This window comes from Lissotriton helveticus, chromosome 9, assembly GCF_964261635.1.
Source record: "Lissotriton helveticus chromosome 9, aLisHel1.1, whole genome shotgun sequence".
Classification (NCBI taxonomy): Eukaryota; Metazoa; Chordata; class Amphibia; order Caudata; family Salamandridae; genus Lissotriton; species Lissotriton helveticus.
In genome coordinates this window covers 892,030,752-892,045,790 of record NC_136070.1, presented here as the reverse complement: position 1 = coordinate 892,045,790, position 15,039 = coordinate 892,030,752, and the positions used below count along the sequence as shown (strand labels likewise).

Below are 15,039 nucleotides of genomic sequence, written 5' to 3'. Positions count from 1 at the left end.
GCGCTGAAATCAGCCCTACAGACTCTGAAGAACTCACAAAAAAAGTCTGAAAACAGAAAACATTTTGGCTAAATTGAAATCAATCAGTATGACAGAATAGAAAGAAAACTGATGATGCGGGCATGACTGACGAAGGCACTTGTACAGAAGGCATGAATATTTAACGTCATCTTGCAGGCAAAAAAACAATACTCAAAGTAACACTATTGCACGTGGACAAATCTATAGGGAAAAATTCAGTATATACGTTTTCTTACAAAATCAAATGAAAGCACGGATGATGAAGAACCACTTTCAGTAAACAACTTTACTTTCAAACAGCTCCCTCCAGTCTTCTTTGGATTTGTGTTTTTGAGGCGGATTTCAAGGTTCCCATTGAACAGCCAACATAACAGACTTACAAGTTGGACGGGCAAATGTGTCAGTATATAAATGCACATGAGGCAGGCAATACAGTGAAAGCTCCACATTGGGCAAACAAAAGGTAGTGTTCTGCATTCTAAAAACACTGCTGCAAGTGGTTTGTGAGGAATGTAGCGTTTCAAATAAAACATATTTCTGCAGAGAAGATCAGCTACACAGATTTACAGATAAGAATTTGATGTATGAAACACTTCTGTATTTCCAAGCTATGTGATTTTCAAAACCACAGTGTTTTCCCCTGCAATAGTGTTTTGTGATGCATTAAACTCCTTTTGAGTAGAGTCGAAGAGTTTTTTGATTCGCAAAAGGGTTTCTGCAACCCATTCAGAATCGAAATTAGTAGGGGCCGATGCAAAGGTAAATATCAACAGATAATGGCACCAAACCATTGTTCAGTTACCAAGCGTCATCTTTGGATGGTAACTAATTCCTTTCTGGTGGCTTCATGTGGAGCACAAATTGGTCCAGGGAACAACTGCATGTTTACCCTGATGTCTTCCCTGAACATCACTATTTTTTGATGAAGCAGCATTTGTCTAGTTAAGGGGCACGGGCTGCTTAAATAAAAAATTTTAAAAAACAGAAAGAAAAATCTGTATTGCAGGGATTGCAAAGGAACAACGTTCTGCTGTGTCTGGCAAAATGTGCCGTCTCATTAATATTCATGAGGGAGGAGTTTTTGCAACCATTTTGTTATTCAACAGCATTGCAAAACCAAGGGCAGCTTGCAAACCAGTTGGTGTACAATTTGCACATCCTAGTTTGAGAACTTTCCACAGTATATCAGGAAGCAGTTCTTTGCTTACATCGTTGGTGGGCAAACATTTCCCACCAATTTTAAGTCTACTAACACCTAAAGGTTGTGTTCAACAATATACAGAAACAACATCAAGGAGCAAAAACAAGGCATAAAGTGTTCAAAGACCAAAAACACAAATACACTGCTGACCTGGACTTATTCTGGGGACCAGGATCAGCAATTGGCTTAGCCAAGATATTTATTTTACAAATACTTGGGGAGGTGATACATTGACAAGCAGTCACATATTCTTATGTTAAAATGATTTGTTGACCCATATTATTTAGGTATCCACATCCATTGTTCTGGGTCTCAGAACGTCCTGTTTTCATCTGCTTTGTCTTAATCAGAGAAAATGCATGCTCCTGGAAGGAATAAGGGCATAGGGTGAAACAATAAACTGGGCAAATCAAAATCTTTTCAAAACAACTCCTGTGATTGAAAGCAACAACTCGACACAAGTAGAACTGCTTATTTCCTTCTAGCTTCCTAATTCAGTCTTAAGCTCTTCCCTGGAATATTGGAAATTAACTCGGAGTGGCACCAGCATCACTGGCATAGTGATCGGGCTCTTGAAGAGAGGAGAATAAACCTCCTTTTCACTTCCCCTCATCAGCTTCCATTTCTTCGATGTCCTCGGGCTCTTCGTCATCAAAGTAACGCTCTTCTTCATCACGGGTCACAATCTCAAGGTTGTCAAAGTCCGGGTTATCATCCACTTCACTGTGGAGAAAAAACATCAAAGAAGTAATCCTCCACTTGTCAAAAAAGTATCATTTACCAGATAATACACCAAAAGAAGAGGGAAATTGATGTTGCACTCTTGCCTTGCCTCTGAAAAAAGTGATAGTCTAGACATACATGTTACAATTGATTAAAAAAGCTTAATAGACGTCCAATTGTTGTACATTACTTGAATTTGCAGGTGTGTAAATTACACACGGAGCACTTTGGAAGGGAAACTAGTGCTTTACTAAGAGAAATATCGATTTCGTGGAGTGGCAAATCCAATGAAAATAGTGTTTTGAACCACAAGTAATAAGCACTGGATATTAACTGAAAAGCTGAAAGGCTCTTTCCCACGCTTGACTGTGCACCAGATTTATATCCAACTTCGACAAGAGAAACAGGTGCATAAAACATCCAACATTTCGCCAATGCAGGATATGGTAAGAAGGAGGGGCATGTAAAATAAAATATTTACAGTTAAGAAAATATGAACCGTAAAAAACAGAATGACATTTACTCATTCTAAAAGTGTAACAAATGTGTTACTTAACCCCTCCCATGCTGGTGAATGAACCGCTCCGTCACCAGCCACGGACGCGCTATGCTGATGACGGAGCGGTTCCGTCACAGCCCGCTCGGCGCGCCTGCGTGGCGCAGATTCCGTGCCTGCGCTGGACGTTCCATTGAGCGGGCGGGGCCGTGACGGAACCGCTCCTTCATAAGCACAACGCACCCGAGGCTCGTGACGGAGCGGTTCCGTCACGAGCATGGGAGCGCTGCGCGGCCGCCCCACCCCCCTAGCGCTGCGGCGGAATTGCCACCACAGCGAAGGGGTTAAAGTGCACACCTCCATAGAACTTTAATATAGCGAAACTGTTGAAAGTTACCCAAATAAGGACCAAACATCACACATTAAGCATTTTAATCATCCTTTGAATCTTCCCCTTTAGTCAGAGTTCCTCCCTTTGCCCGTGACTAAGCTGCTTTTATTATCTCACTGGCATTGCCAGCATCTAGATGCCTCTATACTAGAAACATATCTTGACCTAGAGGGGCAAAAGCCATTATTTGAAAGGTGTCTAGGGCAAGATTCCAATGTAAATTTATTTTGTGCAATTCATTTATATAACATACACATTAAATCATTACAATGAAATGTTAGGATGAAAATTCTAAACAGTCTATCAAATAGATTCCCTCCATCAATGCTATTTGCTACACAAGTCTCCATTTGCAAAACGACATTTGTCACACAATTTTCACAAAAAGTTCAATTTTCTCATTTGGCACATGCACGGCATTTCCTTTTAAAAAACAATACAAGGAAATTGACATTGGCACTGGTCGTCCTTAGGTAAGTAAACATCATACAAATTGTAATCCAGAAAATGTGGTCTATATCATCACATGTCCCTGTAAAGAACGCTATGTGGGGATGAAGACACGGAAGATCAGTGAACATCGGAGAACTATCCGATGCAAGAAGAGTGCCACCCGCATGAAAAAATACTATCTGGAGAAACAACATACAAAGATATCACATGGGTAGTTCTGGAGATGATCTCCCCACGTCCCTTCACCAATATAACACTCTGGACTGTTCCCATGAGGCACAGGGTCAAGACTGATTCGTATATGTCTGAACTGGGGTGGTGAGGTGAGCTCAAGAACGATGAAGGATTCAACCAAGATCTGAGACTGGGGGTGAGTGTCTGAAACGTTTCAGTGCTCCGTCCATCATCTCCTTTTGTTTGCATTGTAAATGACAATGCCTTTTATTTATGTGTTTAAAAAATCTGCAATAATAAAAGGCATTGCCACTTACAATACCAATAAGTTAGAGTTTCTAAAATGCGAGACCTATTGCATTGCAAATGCTTGTTGTTTACAAGCGTACCATGCTGTGCATTCATTTTAATAGAGGCCACGCCCCTTTCTTTAGACGAGCCAGCCGTGTCTAAAGAAAGGCCCACGGCCGCTATTAAAGTTAAATCGCTGTATGGGGCACTTTTATCAAAAAAATGCAGTCAAGTTGATAAACACATGTTTTTTGTAAAAGCGTCTGTGAAGGTGCGCATGGTGCGCGGAGTGTTGCAGGAAAGCATGTCTTGCCTGCAGAAGGAGAAATGCATTAAAGAAAATAGAGCTTACAGACTAAATAAGACAAACTGGGTAACAGCCGAAGTTAAAGGGCCAGTACTCATGGGATGTTACAAATAAAGACAAGGCGGTACTAAGGAGGGACTAACAAGCCTTTTAACCCCTTCCATGCCGGCCGTCCGACGTCACGGTGGGCGTGTGCGGAGGACGGCCAGGGGCCGTCCGAACCACGCCCACGCCATAAATCACCCGCTCTGCGGTGGAATTTTCGCCGCGGTCAAGGGGTTAAAGAATCAGAAGCCAGCATTTATGAAGGACAGTGACACAAGCCAATGACAAATATGGGCAGAGAGTGGTCAGGGCTTCAAGTCCATACTCCAATACAGCATGCCTCGCAGAGCAGCGCATGCGCGGGACAGGCTCGGCCTAAAGACTACATCAAACTACCATCATGATTTGCCCAATAGGATGCTGACTTTGGAGTGCACACGGGACCCTAATTCCCAGTGTGCTCATTGGAACGGCCGCATAATCACAAGCTACCGCCCGCTCACCTATGTGCGTTTCCCTTGGGCCAGTTCTTAACTACCAGCAAGCCGCAATAGCAAGGCACCATCGGGAGTACCAAGACTCACGAATAGGTGCTTTAATGAAGTAAGACAGAATGAGTGTGTGAACTTATTTAGCTGCAGTATTTGAAAGAGGATACTTGCAGATATTAAATATCATGTATAGTGCAACAATTTTGGGGACTATTACGATGTCGGTCAGAGGCTTTACGACCGACATCGTCACTTTCAATTCCAGCCGTCAGATTATGTTCTAGGCAGTCAGAATTGAAACTGGCCGGTCATTCAGGCTGGCTTCCGGTGGCCTCAAGGAGCCTGTCAGCCAGTCGGAATCGGCCCATAATCTATAGGGACAGCGGTTTACGATGTCTGGATTACAATGCATGGTTTCTGGCAGGGATCCATGATGGCCTTTCCGACATGGAAACCCTGTTGGAAAGTGTGTTGGGGACCGAGAGGGCGCCCCCCTGTTAATTCCTGCACCTTGTGGCCGGCACTTTGAGGTGCCTGCCACGGGGTGCAGGGATTAACACAATCACCCATTTCTCTATGGAAGCTTGTGTTACGGCCAGTTTACGGTCATAACACAAACTCCTATAGAGAAATGGGAGAATGCGACCTCATATTTAGAAGGTTTGGACCGCTGACCGACATCGTAATAGGCCCAAGAATTTCTCTCAAAGTGTGTGACTACAAGCCTCCCCTCATCCCAGTCCTCCATGAAGTTTATCTGTCCCAAAATTAAGGTAAGATTTAGAATGTGGGCAAGTGTGTGAATAAAAGCACAGTTTGTCACCTTGTGAATGAATGAAATAAACATTTATAGAGTGCATAGCTACCCTAAGGCATCCCAGCGCTATCTGCGAACGTGGACCTAGAGGCCAGCTCGGCTAAGTGGTAAGTTAAAGTTAAAATAGCCAGGTTTTAAGTTGTTTCCTGAAAGACAGATGGTTGGTTTCCTGTCGAATGTCAAGGGGGAGGGTGTTCCACAATTTAGCCACGTTATAAGCGAAGGAGCGGCCACCACTTCTTGCCCTCTTTATTTTTGGAACTGTTGCAAGCAGCATGTTCGATGAACGAAGGCTTCTGTTTGGCTGGTATCGGATGATCAGGGGCTCATCGATTACCAGTCCCCTTCCCTGAAAGGACTTATGGGCAATACAAAGCACCTTGAATTTGATCCTTTCTGATATTGGCAGCCAGTGTACAGTCTTCAGTGCGGGTTTGGCTGATTGCCTATGGGAGAGACCCAGAAGCAGACAAGCTGCACAATTCTGGGTGATCTGAAGTCTGTTTATCGTGACCTTCGGGGCTCCCAGGTATAGTGCATTTCTATAGTCCATTCGTGAAAGAATGAGAGCCTGGATCATTATCCATCTTGCAAAGTACGGGAGAAGGGGGCGAACTCTACGAAGCATCCTCATGATGCCATAGCATGTTGCTGGCAGTTTGTCTGTTTGGTATCCAAAAGTCAGTGAGCGGTCCAGCCACATACCCAGAATTGTAATCTGATTTTTTTCCGGTGGGGTGGGGCCAAAACATTTTGGCCATAGCGGCCCTATGCTAGAGATAGGAGAGTTGCCTAGGAGCATGAATTAGGTCTTATCCACGTTCAATTTTAAACAGGAGAGCTGCATCCATTGTGCAACCTTGTGTTATATACATGCTGTGTGAGTGAGACCACACCATACACACACAAATTTTTAAACGGCGGTTATGCTGCCCCACAATTGGCATGGCTGAATCCTGCGAGAACGGAAATCACCAGCAGGTCTTGCCTGTTTTTAAACACTCCCAATTGTTGGGGTCTGCACAACGTTCAGCAAATGAGTATACAATTCTAATGTCTTTTTAGGAACCTATCATTAACCTTCATAGCCATTAGTAATTAAAAAGGGACATACAGGATCCTAGTCCTGAAACATGTCGACCTAGAGAGGACACAAGTTGCATTATGGTGCCTCAAGTGTCCAATGGTTGTATGACGTTCTATCGCATTCTATTGTAGCGCTTGCTTCTACCACACATGCATTATAACGCGAATGGCATTACAACGCACACCTTTACCACGCATATTTTTTCAATGACTATGCCTTTAACATGCATGCTTTTACAACGAACTTTGTTGTAAAAGCATGTTTGATAAAAGCATATGCGTGGTAAATGTTTCACTGAATTCCCTGCCCTATACCCGAAAACCCTACCCCAAAGCAATTCCCACAGGCCACCAGCCCTTCTCCTGCCCAAAACCCTAAAACCCTACCCCTGAGTGACACCCCCTAGCCCCCAGCCCTTTCCCTTACCGAAAACCCTAAAACACTACCCATGCGCAACCCCCCCGTGCCCCCAGCCCTTTTCCTACCCTAAACCCTAAAACACTATCCCTGCATGACCTCCCTTGCCCACTGAGGCCCTAAAATAGTAGTCCTCCTGGCCCCAAGCCCAACCCCCTTACCTCTCTCCTCATGATTCATGCGGTGCAGGCAGCTCATCTGAGGGGGGTGGTGCATGCCATTGTGAGGAAGTGGAAGAGTCTCTGTTTCCTCTAACAAAAATGCTGTTTCCACGATTATGCCTATAGTTTTTTACTCCACATATGCTTTCACCATACATACCTCTACAACAAAATTCATTGTAAAGGCATGCGTGGTAAAGCATATACGTAGTAGAAAAAATGCATAGTAAAGTCTATGCGTTGTAACGACAGACGCGTTGTAACGCTTGCGTTGCAATAGCATGCGTGGAAGCTGCTGCATTGTAATGACTGTTTCCTGTGTTCAGTAATTATTTTATATATCTATACACAAACAAGAAAATGATTTTTCAATGACAGAGAAAGAACAATCCTTCAAGAGCCAATCAGTACATCTAGTGTCTTTAGATCAAGAGATAAAAGCCTTGTTGGCTCTTGTTATGAATTAATTTGTTTTTTCAAAAAAATAAGAAAGAAACTGTGACTATGGAAATGATCTAGTGTTTTGTAAAATTGATGAACTGGAATTTGAATTGTTTGTTGGATGTTTTTTGATGTTATTGTCTTAGATATGTGTGTAATGTTTTATGTAAGTTACTGATTGAATAAGATCGTAAGCATTTTTTGGAAAGTGTTTTCTTTCTCTGTCATTGAAAAATCCTTTTGTTTGAAAAATACATGATTAAGAGGTATAAATAAATATACTGGACCAGATTTAATGAAATTGTTTATTTGGTCTTGGCTAAAACTTTACCTAAAACGGTCCAGCCCTCCCTCAGCCCCGACAAGGACCTAACTCCTTTTGTGCGCAGTAATTATTTTAAGCACCTCCACAGCACCCATTAATAAATGACGGAATTTAAAACACGCGTAGGTGTATGGAGTTTTTACCTATTAGGATCTCCCACTCCTCGTGAACATCCCTGAACAGTCCCTCTATAAACAACAAGGGCTGCCTGCCACTAGAGCATTCTCTGGGAACGCAGGATGGCCAATGATGAAGCATGACATCCAAGGGGTGTGTGAGGCCATCTTGTTCATTGGGGCACAAAACATCCTAAAATGAGTAAGAAGGCTCATTAATATGGGTGTCTGGTTCTCATATTTTGAGGGCCTGTCCTGGGTATTTTTGCTTTATTGTGGTTATATTATAAGGGAGGGTTGCCCATACAGTGTTTCTCTCTCATCCTCTCAGCCCTCCAAATAAGAAGGTTCTTGTGTATGTTGTTATATTCAACTTTCCACAGTTCAAAATATTTTCACTTTGATAAACTCCCTGGCACCAGAAGTTAAATTGCTAGGTTTCGGTTAATTGCATCACCATGTCATCTCACATTGTACACAATGCAAAATCTTCCAGATGGATCTAGATTAGCTAAAAGAACTAAACCCTCTTCTTCAACCTTCGAACGTCCATCCTGTTCTTCATACACTGGTCAACTCTGGCATCGACTGAAGGAACAACCCTTGTGTGAGGAATTAAAGCCAACCTAAAACTACTCAAACATATTTTGCATTCTGTATTTAGACTGGTCTTGGACAAAAAACAACTGATCACATTATTTCCATTCTGACAGTATTGCACAGTTCCCACTTCAGGCGAGAAAGAAATTCAAATTATCATGGATTATTTTCAAAATCCTGAGCCTCGAAAAACATGGACACATCAGCATCTCCCAGAAAATATCCGACAGCAAAAAATTCCCTCAGAAGAAAAAACACATTTTCAACTCGAGGGGAAAAATCTAAGCAGCCATTTGCAACAGTTCAGTTATTCTCAGGAGTGGCGTCCAGGGTATGAAATTCTTTGAAGAAAAGCAGAGAAGCATCAAGAACGTGTCTCAGAAAAATCAATTTTAAATAACATATTTGTACTTTTATTCAACTAGTATTGCTAATCTTTCTTTCTTCACTTTCCCTTCCAACTGGCTGCATTTCTTTGCAATTATACCCTTTCCCCTATCCTCTCCTATCCTTCTCCATATGATTTTGGTCCTTGTTTTTCAACCCACTCGCATTCCTCTACACACTTTAACTCGTCTTTTCTTATTTTATCTTCTCGTCCCTGCCAAGCTGGAGATGTCCACTGGCTCACTTATTTAGGCCTGTATCTCTTAAAAGGTGCATAGCCAACATCCTTCTTATTTTTGCTTTATGTATTCTTAGTAAAGGGACCTACCATTTCTTTTTTTTTTTGTTTTTTTTTTATTTATAGAACTTTCGGATACAAGTTACAGTATTGCTAACATACCCCTCCCCCCTCCCTCACCCCCCAATTTTGCAGTGAATCCCCTTCGCAGACATCTGTCCTCACAGTTTCCAATGGTTACTTATGCTGTATTTATAGAGCGCGCTGACACCGGAGGTTTCCTGGCGCTGTTACACAGTCTTTTAGCCAACAACCCACTTTGTAGGGCAGGCGGCAGTGGAAGCACGAATGTGTGCAATTGTAAATTATCCAGGAAGCGCCAGGAAACTCCTGTGTCAAAATTCACAGCGCCCGGCGCCTAAATCAAAAGAGTGCTCAACAATCCCAGGTCTGGCAGACCAGCAGTCAGCTTTAGGTTTCCTGCGGCTCCGCTGCGGCAGTGCTGCTCGCCCGTGTTGCCAGATAAGTATGGTATAGCCCCCAGAAGTTCTTGGGTCTGCTGGTTGGGGGAAGGAGTTCACTATAGTTCTCGGATTGCGTACAGCAGTACAACATGTCATGTGCCCATCTCTGAGGTGTCGGCTTTGGTCCCCTCATCCAGCAGCATGCTACTACTCTGCGCGCAATTAAAAACCCCATGTCAGCTAGTCTGCGGATTGCTCTCAGAAGTTGTTTGGTGTATCCTAATAATGCTATCAAAGGGTCTGGGGGAATGGCAACTTCTGTGACAGTGCTGATTTCCTCACAAATCTTGATCCAGAAGTCACTTATTCCCGGGCACAGCCACGCTAGATGTAAAAAATCAGCATCTGGTGCATGACACCTCTCACAGTCCGCTGTGGTGCGGAGACAATATCTGAAAAGTCTAGCCGGTGTGTAATATATCCTATTTAGGAATTTGAAGTGTACCAATCTGTGTCGGCCATTCAGTGATACTTTCCTGGTGCAGCAATATGTCCCAGTGTCATCATCTAATACTGTTTGTAAGTCTGACTGCCACGCCGATCGCGCTTTGGTGTACGTATGTTCCCTGTGTGATTGCGATAGGCTGTATAGGTGAGATAGCAGTTTCTGTGGTGAGGACGCCCTTATGACATATGTGAGTTCTTGCACTTCTGGCGGTTCCGCCTTGTTGCCCCCTAGAAGGTCAGAAAGAGCCTGTCGAACCTTGAAGTATTGGAAGCGCGTCAAGAGTGATGGCGGTTCGATACCAGCCGACACCTGTTCCCAAGTCTTAACTACTCCGTCCTGAAACAGGTTTCCAGCTGTCTCTAATTTTAGTTTCAGCATTTCGGCTACCACTCCCTTCTCTCGCAGCGGAGGCAGCCATCTAGTCCAGTCAATGGGCATGATGGGGGAGTACAGCAGAACTACATTCTGCTTCTGAAGGAGACTATGCCACGCATGATTCGTAGCTGCTAGTGAGTCTAGGTTCCCCGTTCTGCGATCAGGTGGTTCAAAAATCGTGTGTGGGAGGGAGAGAGGGCTAGCAAACAGGGTTTCCATTTTAACGTGTGGTATGTCTCGGTTCCCATGTACCCATGTGTGCAAATGAGCGGCCTGCGCTACACGATAGTACAGCTCCAGGTCCGGTGCTCCGAGACCCCCCATCTTGTACGGTAGGGTGAGTAGTGACCATTGCGCACGGGGTTGACCACCCGCCCACACAAATTTCGTCATCACCTGCTGCAGCCGCTGGAAAAATATCTTAGGAAGTACCATCGGGATAGTCATAAATAAAAACAAAAATCTGGGAAGCACTACCATTTTCATAACAGCAATCCGCCCCAATAGAGAAAGCGGAAGTTTGCTCCAGGCAGTGACGTCGTCATCCAGTCTACTGAAAGCCGTGCCGTAGTTAGCTCTAAATATGGTCTCTGGGTCCGTATGCAAATGAACCCCCAGTTATCTAATTGGGTCCGTGGTCCAAGTGAAGTGGTACTCCATGTCCGTAGGCTGCGTGATAAGGGTCAAGGGAAATGCAAGCGACTTCGACCAATTTACTCGAAGTCCCGATAATGCTCCAAATCGAACTACTTCCCTTAGGACCGAAGACAGGTTGTTATCTGGGTCGCGGACGTATAGCAAGGTATCATCCGCGTACATTGACACCACTATCTTGTAGTTCGGGAAGCACACACCTTCATTGCCATGGTATTCCCTTAAGGGACAAGCCAAAGGTTCTGCCACCAGAGCGTACAGGAGAAGCGAGAGTGGGCACCCCTGCCTAGTGCCTCTAGTGATCATAAAGGAGTCCGTAACTAGGTCATTTATTCTAATTCGAGCCCGTGGTCTGCAGTATAGAGCCCCTATCATCTGTAGAAAAGGCTGTTCTAGTCCCATGCGCTGTAAAACCATCCTCATGAATGACCATTCCACCGAGTCAAAGGCCTTTTCCATGTCTAGGAAGACTGCTAGGGCCTTCCTATCTTGGCGTACATGTTGCATCGTACCAAACACCATTCGGATGTTATACGTTAGGTTTCTGCTCGGAATGAAACCAGCTTGCTCCGGAGCTACCAGACTAGGCGCCAAGAGAGGCAGCCGAGTGGCCAAAACCTTAGCAAATAGTTTGGCATCTACATTCAGCAAAGACAGGGGCCTATATGAGCTACATGCCTCCCTGGGCTTACCCGGCTTGGGGATCGTAACAATCAGAGCTTCCCTCATTGATTCGGGCATGCATCCCGCAACACATATATCGTCAAAAAGAGCGGACAAATAAGGAATTAGCTGATCTTGAAATGTTTTGTAAAAGCCCGCCGTCAAACCGTCTGCCCCTGGGGCGCTCCCAGACTTCATGCTCGCCAGAGCGTCAGTGATTTCGTCTTGTTCAATTGGTTTCATAAGGAATTCCCTGTCTGAGTTCGTTAGTACAGGTATCTCAATATGGCCTAAGTATTCCTCAATGTAGTCTTCAAGGTCCCCACTCTCAGTAGTGTACAGCTTCTCGTAGTAAGTTTTAAATGCAGTAGCTATGTCGATTGGATCAATTAGTATTTCCCCAGTGTCAGATTTTAACTCTGATTTGTTGTCGTTTTTTCCCTCCCTCTATGACCCTAGCCAATAGAGCACTAGGCCGATCACGTTCTCCATATACCCTAGCAGTGGCGTATTTTCCCATATGTTTGACCTCTCTGTCAGCCTCATCGTGGAATTCCGCAGAAGTGTTTTAATTTCTTCGCTCACCTCACTATTAGCGCTCTCTACTTGTCTCTTCTCCAGGGCTTCCAGCCGTTTCTCAATTTCTGCCAGCCGTTTTCGAATGGCTTTCAGCACACCTGAATGTTTGGCGATCACCACACCTCGTATGTATACCTTAAAGGTCTCCCAGACAGTTTGAAAACTATCCACCGAACCTATATTAGTGTCAAAGAATACCTCAATTGCCTCCGCAATTTCCCCCCTGAACACCGGATCTAGTAACGAATATGGCGGGAACCGCCAAGTGTATGGCGGGATGGCCGTGCTCCTAGTTTTAAGCCCCAAGAGTACAGGCGAGTGGTCTGGGAGAGTCCTAGGGAGTACACTACACTCACCTATCATGTCTAACTTGAGGGCAGGGATTAGCCAATAGTCAATCCTGGTGTGTATGTCATGGTACGTAGAGTAGTGAGTGTAGCCCCCCTGCAGTGGATTGCGGGACCGCCAGGCGTCTTCCAAGCCCAGGCACGTCATCGCACTCTGCAGTTCAACGGCTGCCGCCGCAGGTCTGCGATGTGCACCCGCAGACCTATTAAGGGCAGGATCAAGAGTGAGGTTCATGTCTCCCCCTACAAAAGATCGTTAGAGTCGTAACGTCGAATTTTGCTCGCCAGTGCTTGATAAAACTCTAAGGGAGTCGAAATTGGGACCATATGTGTTTACGATTACAAGTGACATGCCTAAACCAATACATCTCGTGATTACATATCTACCCTCCGTGTCTGCATCCAAGGTTTGTTGTGTTAATTTTGACTTCGGGTTTACCCATGTCATGACCCCCCTGGCGTGTGTTGTGAATCCCGCTACATTTCCCTCCAAGCCTTTACATTTCAGCATTGTGCTATTATTAGGCAGGTGAGTCTCCTGAACCAGGGCGAGGTCTACATGATGCCGCTGCAGGTAGCTGAGCACTTTGCGTACCTTCCTGTGATCGTTGAGACCCCTAACATTCCACATGAGCGCTTTAAGCCTGACTGGATTCGTGTTTCCTATGTGGTCAGCCATAGCTTAAGCAGAGCAGCAATAATGCGCGCAGTGAGTGCATGTGGCATCCGGACATGTAATGAGGCGCTTCCGCCGCAAGCTTGAGTTGTGGTGCAATTAGGCGTTCTAAAACCTGTGGTCGAGGAACTCAGTGTGTATGCACTTGTACAGTAACATTCCCCCCTTCTCAGAAACCTTCCCTCCCCCACCCACAGCAGACCAACCCCAACTGGGCCTCGCATGACAAAACATCCCTCCGCAAACAGTCCCAGAATCCCCAAACTGTCCCCATTTGGAATCATTGGTGCATACAGCGCTAGGGCAGAGGTAGCCAGGAGATCAAATAACAGCACTGCACCAGAGTGCACCACAATGTCGCCCCTAGCGCCATCACCCCTTTCGTATCGGACAACATAAGCCTAAAGCGTACCACAGTGCACCTTCAAGTGCCCCCCCACATCAACATTTTCTCTCCCCCCAACAGTTGTTCGGGCCGATTAGAAGGTCCGATTATGCTGAACGCGGGAGCCACTACTACTCCCGGCAGGTTTAGGGCTCTGGCTGGCGTACTGACAACAATGTAATGGAAAGATCTCACCCAGCTTTAGGTCGGAGGATCATCGATAGGCCCCAGTAGTTCTCGTAGTTCGTTGTTGGACAGCGAGCAGAGTTCTCTGTGAAATAGTCCCCAGTCCCTGCATAAATAATCCGCTGTCCCACAGTTCCACAAGCGGGAAGACCCACTTTTGAAATATGTAGCCTACTCCTTTTTCGTCCAGATGGCTGTTATCGTCCTGGTCGCCATCTTGTCTCCTGGGGCTGTTCCTGTGTTCCTTAGTCCACACCTTCAAGGATTTTTGGAGCTCTCTAGGGTCAGTGAAGAAGTGCGAGTGTCCTTGTCTATTGATTCGCAGTTTGGCCGGGTAAAGCATGGCATAATCAAGCCCAATGTCTCGGAGTTGCTTCTTGTACAGAGCGAAACGCCGCCGTTCCTCCTGCACTTTCTCTCTGGAAACCCGCAACGCCGTGTCTCTGTCCCGATAATTCAAAAGTTTTGCAATGATTGGTCCCGGGGGGGGCGTTTTTTGGGCGCCGGCCTAACGTGCGGTGCGCTCTCTCCACAATGAAAATGGGTGAGAAAATGTCGTCTCCCAGCAGGGTGGTCATCATCTCCGCAATCCCCGTGATGCGTATGTTGGAGCATCTCGAGCGAGCTTCCAAGTCTTCTGACTTATCTTGTATGACCTGGAGAAGTCTCCCGAACTGCTTTCGGTCGTTATCTAGTTCCGTCTGTGCTTCTTTTACTTCGGTCAGACGTCTCTAGGTCATGTCGAGACGCTCCGCGTGTTTGTCCACCCTCTCTGACATACGATCCATGCGGTATGTGAGGGCGTCGATCTTAGTGCCTATCGACGCCATGCTGTCCTGGAGGCCCTTCTCCATGGTCACCAGCAGATCTTGGATGTCTTCATATATTGAGCCCTCCAGTCCTTTCTTCTGCTGCGTTGGCTCAGGCTCCTGAGATGATGGAGTCCTCGATCGCCGCTGGTCGAACGCTAGCTTTGTCTGAGTTTTGTCGCCTTTTCCCATGACGGCCTGCTAGGCAGCT

The 15,039-nt window shown here is 45.4% G+C and overlaps 1 protein-coding gene across 1 annotated transcript in view; it reads right to left on the bottom strand.

Annotated features, from left to right (window-relative positions):
- Positions 1-1,354: 1,354 nt before the first annotated feature.
- The window catches only part of CCDC97 (coiled-coil domain containing 97), a 47,468-nt gene continuing 33,783 nt past the window's right edge, over positions 1,355-15,039 (bottom strand). Inside the window, exon 5 of the mRNA XM_078661057.1 lies at positions 1,355-1,945. Within this exon, the coding sequence (XP_078517183.1) occupies positions 1,822-1,945 (124 nt within the window). The 3' untranslated portion in view covers positions 1,355-1,821. The remainder of the gene's footprint in view (positions 1,946-15,039) is intronic.